This window comes from Eurytemora carolleeae, unplaced genomic scaffold (genome assembly GCF_000591075.1).
Source record: "Eurytemora carolleeae unplaced genomic scaffold, Eaff_2.0 scaffold669, whole genome shotgun sequence".
Lineage (NCBI taxonomy): Eukaryota > Metazoa > Arthropoda > Copepoda > Calanoida > Temoridae > Eurytemora > Eurytemora carolleeae.
The window spans coordinates 1,359-8,791 of NW_019397235.1; the positions used below are offsets into that span (position 1 = coordinate 1,359).

Genomic DNA, 7,433 nt, shown 5'->3' on the forward strand with positions numbered 1-7,433 from the left:
AATAGAAATCAAGATCAAGAATTGGATAGAAATCAAGATCAAGAATTGGATAGAAATCAATATCAAGAATTGGACAGAATTTAAGATCAAGAATTTAATAGAAATCAATATCAAGAATTGTACATAAATCAAGATCAAATTTGATGAGAAAACATATCGGGGGTTGAGTATGAATTAAGATCAAGAATGAGGAGAAATCAAGATCAAGTTAAACATTAAGAACTTGGTAACGATCAAGATCCAGAACTTGGGAAAGAATTAAGAAATGAAGTGTCTTACCTGAATTTAATCTTCATATTATGAGTATCACAGTATCCTCCGTTTCTCCGGAGAAGGTTCTCTGGATCCGAGGTGGAAATAAAGAAATAGGTTTCTCCAGGTTTAAACTCCAGCTGTCGGGGAGACGGGGAGAAATATCTAAAAAAGTTTTATTTACAAGTTATACACGGACAGCCGTAGTATATTTGAATTTCCGAGCCGGGTCAACCTTTCCGGTCCCAGTTTGTACTGTATCGCCTGGACAATGGGTAAAAAAAGCAGATACTAAATAGGACTAGCCGGTGCAACAAGACTGCCGCAGTCAGACTTGAATTTACTTTTACTAAATGGCCAGGGATGCGTGTATATCTATACAATTAATATTTGTATAATTTCTAGGGAGGGAGGGGGAGGGGGAAAGATTGCGAAAAAAATCTGTTTGTTTAAAAGGACTGTCGGCATAAACTCGTTCAACTCTTAATTAAAACATTTCCCGACATTCCCGATTCACAGCAGTACCCTTTAAACTGTTGTTTTTAGAGTAACAATATTATTTCCATTTTTCTCATTGCATTTAAAGTATAATTCACAAGCTACACTTTTACTCAGAAACCGCAATAGAAAATTGAAAGTTTTTAGACAGAAAAACACAAATATCTTCTTTATACACAGAAATAGGTATTCTATTACTAGGTACAGATGTAACGAGACATTTTACTCATTTAACGAGGTGGTACTAGACAATTACGTGTACAGTCCCTTTAAATTCCCAAATTTAATTGTATAATACAAAAAATTACGTGTACATTTCATTTCATTTATATACCTGAATGTAATTGTAATGTAAATAAAATTACGTGTACATTTCCCCTAAATACCTGAATGTAATTGTAAAGTATAGAAAGTTTTGAGGTTGATCACAAACTGCAACTATTAGAGCAGAGGCTGAGCTACCAACCTCACATCGATCAAACTCATCTAAAAAAACGCATATTTTTCATTTTACAAACAAATCAATTTTAAAACAGAAAGTAGAAGAATTGGAAGTAAAAATAAAATGAATGAAAGAATGCAGGAATGCTATAAATCACGAATTAAGCAAAATCAAAGATTTAAAAATTTAAATCTGAACGAGTAAATCAAGAATTCAAGAATATGTACAACTAAGCCTCATAATGATATATTTAAGATATTTTTTGCTTATTAGTTTTGTTTATAAAACAAAACTACAAAAAAACAATTCGAAAACATCCAAGGCAGGAAGTCTAAAGGGTCATTGTTAAATTTTTTAGAAAACTTTTTTAGAAAAAAATAAAAAGAATGATAAGGATTTTGTTAAAAATTACGTTATTAATACATCATAGGTTTTACATAATAATCAAACAAAAAATATTTTAGGCAACATGACACAGGACAGTGTCTAAATTTACACAATGAATTGTTATAATGCATAAATTGAAAATTGTGATAACATCTCTCCCCCCCCTCTCCCCCCCATGCATCCGTCCTGTTTAATTTGCAAGGATGAGTGAATGGCGAAACTGCTTCTAAATTGTAATAAAATCCTTCAAAAGGTTCGCAGACAAATAGTTCATATGAACTGGTTTAGTTCAAGTCATAGAGGACAGATTTTTATAGAGATGCACAGTTCGATTTTTTTTTCTCAAAATTGTTGTTAAAAATTACGAAGAGAATGCTAGAGATATAGCATTTTTTAAGATAAACGTCTAACACTCTGTTCAAAATTTCGAACATAGCGGTCGAAATTTCGAAATGCATTTTTCCGATCGTTAGATTTTTAAGAATACTACATCAATAATTATTAAATTATTTCCACGCTCTTGGCCTTAAATTACAATTTTAGCTATTTTCCTCTATAAAATTCAACCCACACGTACTCAACTTAGAATCTAAAAGAAAATTTCGTGGTACTCCAATCGAAATTTGAGGCAAATCGGTCCGGTATTTTTTTTTCGAGTTATAATAGGCCAAACAAACAAAGATTATTTCTTTATATAAAGAAAAAGTAGATTAACGCATGTCAAAATTTACAGTTTAATGTCTGCCACTGCAAAGCTTGAAAATGATATTATATTTAATACTAGCTGCTGAATTTAGGTTTACAGTTTAATGTCTGCCACTCCAAAGCTTGAAAATGATATTATATTTAATACTAGCTGCTGAATCTATGTTTACTGTTCAATGTCTGCTACTGCACAAAGCTTGAAAATGATATTATATTTAATATTAGCTGCTGAATCTATGTTTACTGTTTATCTAAAGTTATGCTTATCTTTAAATGAAATCTAAAGTAAGAATCACCAAAAATATTCTTATTTTGTTCCTTCTCGTCAATTTATAATTATGTGTGGACGAACACAAATATAGCTAAAGGGACTGTACGCGTAATTTCAAGCGAACCTCCATGCAAAGGCGGAAATACCCGATTCACAACGATACCCTTGAAATCCTAATCTGATCATAAATATGGAAGATATTGTCGTTTTCTAGACTTCAGCGGAGTTTGGTTTGATAAATCCTATAGACAAAGCTTTTTAAGGTACCGTTGTGAATCAGGCATTGTCATCTTTGCATGAAGTGTCACTTGAAATTAAGCTTAAAGCCCCCTTTAGTATATAATATCACTAATCACTAATTATGCATCAAAATTAATTTTCAAATAGGGATTTAATTGAAAAAAATCTAAAATCATGTTGTTTGTAGATATATTGAAAATGTTTAATTTTGTTTTCTTTGTTCATTTGAAAGTTGTGTTGCACGCTAAACTAAAACTTACTTTTTTCTATAACTTAGTTCAGCGTGTGTGTTTTCTAAGGATATTTTAAACCACACAGAAATAAAAAAGAGGGCGCAAAGTCGTACTAAAAATTGCTCAGCGTGAATACATCGTTATCTATAATAAAGTGTGAAAATAATGTGCTTTGTTACTGTATATATTTACTGCCAATTTTCTACGTATATATAATATGCAACTAAGTTTAAAGTTAATATTTCTAAATACTGGTGGTAGAAAAAAACAAAGCCTTTGTAAGCCAGGCAGAAGGGAAGGGTGATATTGAGTATACAATCATAAAANGATAGGGGGGATAACCCTCTTTAAATAATAAAATACAATAATGATTATAATGAAGAAACTAACTCTTGTTGATTATAAACTAATATATTCTGGACTGCAAGCATGAGAGTAAGATATGACAATGTACATGTCAGCATGAACTAGGTATATTTAATACATAGTAAATACATTGTAGACATATGTCCGGTCCATGGTCAGATATATGCATTTAAATTGGATACAATTGCAAAGAAGGGGGGGGGGCAAAAGAGGGGACATGCAGATAAGGGGATTATAGTTTTTAATGAAGGTTGAGAGGTCAGTTTACTAAAACTATCTTCTAGAAGTCCAAGCGTCATGTTTACAACATAAAATGAAAAAATGTTGTCATGGTACACAGAATTAAAAAGGGACAAAGACAAGCCTACAAGAAAAAACGGACAAACATAGAAAAAGACAAAATCATACCTAGAAGAAGACAAAATCAAACCTAGAAAAAGACAAAATCAAACCCTAGAAGAAGACAAAATGCAACCTAGAAGAAGACAAAATACAACCTAGAAAAAGACAAAATGAAACCTAGAAAAAGACACAATTAACCCCAGAACAAGACAAAGTTAAATCTAGAAAAAAACAAAGTGAAACCTAGAAAAAGACAAAATGAAACCTAGAAGAAGACAAAATGAAACCTAGAACAAGACAAAATGAAACATAGAAGAAGACAAAGTGAAACCTAGAAGAAGACAAAATACAACCTAGAAGAAGACAAAGTTAACCCTAGAAAAAGACAAAATGAAACCTAGAAGAAGACAAAATAAACCCTAGAAGAAGACAAAATGCAACCTAGAAGAAGACAAAATACAACCTAGAAAAAGACAAAATGAAACCTAGAAAAAGACACAATTAACCCCAGAACAAGACAAAGTTAAATCTAGAAAAAAACAAAGTGAAACCTAGAAAAAGACAAAATGAAACCTAGAAGAAGACAAAATGAAACCTAGAACAAGACAAAATGAAACATAGAAGAAGACAAAGTGAAACCTAGAAGAAGACAAAATACAACCTAGAAGAAGACAAAGTTAACCCTAGAAAAAGACAAAATGAAACCTAGAAAAAGACACAATTAACCCCAGAACAAGACAAAGTTAAATCTAGAAAAAAACAAAGTGAAACCTAGAAAAAAACAAAATGAAACCTAGAAGAAGACAAAATGAAACCTAGAACAAGACAAAATGAAACATAGAAGAAGACAAAGTGAACCCGAGAAGAAGACAAAATCAAACCTAGAAGAAGACAAAATCAAACCTAGAAAAAGACAAAATCAAGGCTAGAAGAAGAAAAAGTCAAACCTAGAATAAAAAAGTTAAACCTATAGATAAACAAAGTTAAACCTATAAACTAAAAACATGTGTACAGTATACAAATGTTTAAACGTTATGTTTGTACATAATTATCATGTATGTAAATATGTTACAAATTTAAGCATATCTAAATATAAAATTTATCATTGACTCGATTATAAAAATCAAATGTAGATATTTATACATATATAGATATAAAACTTAAAGATTGAAGATAAGAAGATTTTTTTGCATAATCATTTTTCAAAAATAAATTAAGAAAACAGAAATACATAAAAAGTAACTGAACACTTTAAAGATTAAACATTTGATCTTATAGACTTTTTACAGCATGAAAATCAAAGGTTTATAACATCAGGTTGCAGAGAGTTTAAAACAAAATTTAGACTATTCTTCGATTTCTATATGGAAAAAATCTAATTTTGTTTACCTTTATTAACACTATATATGACGTGCTTCTCCGTGGTTCTGGGCCCCGACGGACAAATGATATTAATCTGATCATACTCCCACGGCCCCGTGTTCTTGTTTACGTCGATCAGGGTGGGGTTGGACGAGGAGAAGATTGGGTTGGTCGAGTTCCAGTAGATGTTGATCGGATCCCGTCCCAAACCAGGCTCCACAAACAACAACAACAACAACAACAACATGTTCACATACTTCACAACAGCTTTAGGAAACCGCAAAGTTCTCATAAAAGTACTTAGAATTATTTTTAAACGTCCATTTGTCGACGACGGACAGTGGTGTACTCCAACGAATGTTAGATCGAACTGAGCATCTATCTCTGGGCGGTAATGTAAACACAAGACGGATGTCGAAGCCTGACATGGGATCTATCTTTCACATAAAAATATCAATGAAATATTCTGGTCAAAGGAAACTATTATGTGAATTATCAAAATTATCAAAATTTAATGCTTTTAACCTCCTCGGATACTACACGAACACTGATGCATCTATTCGTGTTTACAAATTCCGGAGAGAACTGCTTTCATTATGTACGCAGAGTATACGCAACTGCATTAACTTTCCTTGCATTACAACCTTGATTGCGAGTTTCTATTTTACATTTCCTGATCGCACCCAAGTAGATTATCAAGTACAATAGGTGGCAACAAAGAAATGGACTAATCATACACGACGTCACAAGTCTCAAATATAACAAGGAAAAATGAAATTTTCTCACATTAGTTGACATGTTTTCCAAGATTAGATGAAAAAGTGTTAAAACAGAAAATAAAGAAAACATAAAATTGTACTTATTTTACTGTAAGATAATAATTTTGTCGGACACATAAAACTGTTGACACTTGTGACGTAAGAATACAGCTGTACTAGGAGTGTACAAACTATAAGTTGACATCTATTGTACTAGAATCTATTTGATCGCACCTACCGTTAATTTCAAGGTTGTATAATGTTTGTTACTCTCGATGCGCTCCAATGTACGGAAAATGTCGTCTCCTAAGATAGACCTTATATGACGTCACTGATTAAACAGGCGAGAGTGACGTCATATGAGGTTATATTTCTATCTATCTTAGAAAACGACAGTTTCCGTACATTAGAGCGCATCGGGAGTAACCCGCCTTATTGTACAACCTTGGTTAAAGTAGGTTGAAAAGATAGTTGGTCCAATGTTTAAAAAAGAAGAAAATACGTAAAGATTGAATTGAACCCAAGTTTTAAACCGACATATATTTCTAGGAGAGAGTTTAACAAGAATTAAAAATATACTCTATTTAAAATCACGCAATCTCGTCAGAGAAATGTAATTTCAAGGGATCCTCATATGTAAGAGTTATTGGTCCGAATCACACTGGTATCATTAAAACATTATCAGATAAGAAATAAGGAAGATATCGTCGTTATCTTTTTATAAAATGGTTTAATTTATCTGTCCTTCTTATTTCCGCAATTGACTGAAAGACGGAGAAACCGCAAGCTGTCCAAACTGTTTATCAAAATGATTTAACGTGACTGGACGTAATTTCATAGGATTTTCCATTCATAGAATTTACGATTCACAACGGTACCCTTGAAATCTTTGTCTGATTAAATATTAATTTTATATATATCCATATTTCTCTTTTTACAAAAACTGATTATTTTCAATTGTGGTTTCTCTTGTAAAATGACTTGGACATTTCTATTGCAGAAGCAAAGGATATGAAATTATCACTTTTCAATTTAGAAATATGGAATATGGAATATGGAAGGTTGCCTTCCATATTAAAACTAATTAGATATGTTTTAATATGCTTTGATATTTGTTGTTTACATGTCAGAAAATTAATTTAAACTCTAGTTATTCTAATCAATGTATAAACTATTTTGCATAAGATAAAATCGCACCCTGATCTCTAATAGTTCTCCTTAAATCTATTAAATTGAAATGTATTGTTATCATTATTGAAATTAGGTGGAAAAAATAATCAAAACAGCCAAGAGCTATTTTCCACATAATTGCTTTATACTTTTACTGTTAATATAATCATCAATTTGTAATTGTAAACTCGTTCTGTACACAGATACATGTATTTTAGCAATAAACGTTATCTATCTATCTATCTATCTATCTATTATTGGTTAAATAAAGGGTTTAGGATACCTGTGTGAATGAGATATAAAATGGAGAGTAACTTTAACGATCAATATTTTTTTATTTTTGTTTTGACCGTATATACTATATAGCCCGTCAGGGTGAAATGTTTCAAGTGACCCGCCCTAATCCC

At 31.5% G+C, this 7,433-nt stretch overlaps 1 protein-coding gene across 1 annotated transcript; it reads right to left on the reverse strand.

The window, feature by feature from the left end:
- Positions 1–260: 260 nt before the first annotated feature.
- LOC111712930 (ephrin-B1) lies at positions 261–5,473 on the reverse strand. Its single transcript, XM_023487690.1, has 3 exons — positions 5,126–5,473; positions 1,137–1,236; positions 261–417 (listed from the first exon to the last, which is right to left on the reverse strand). The coding sequence occupies exons 1-3, from the start codon at positions 5,388–5,390 to the stop codon at positions 276–278; spliced, it is 507 nt and encodes a 168-aa protein (XP_023343458.1). The 5' UTR covers positions 5,391–5,473; the 3' UTR covers positions 261–275.
- Positions 5,474–7,433: the final 1,960 nt, after the last annotated feature.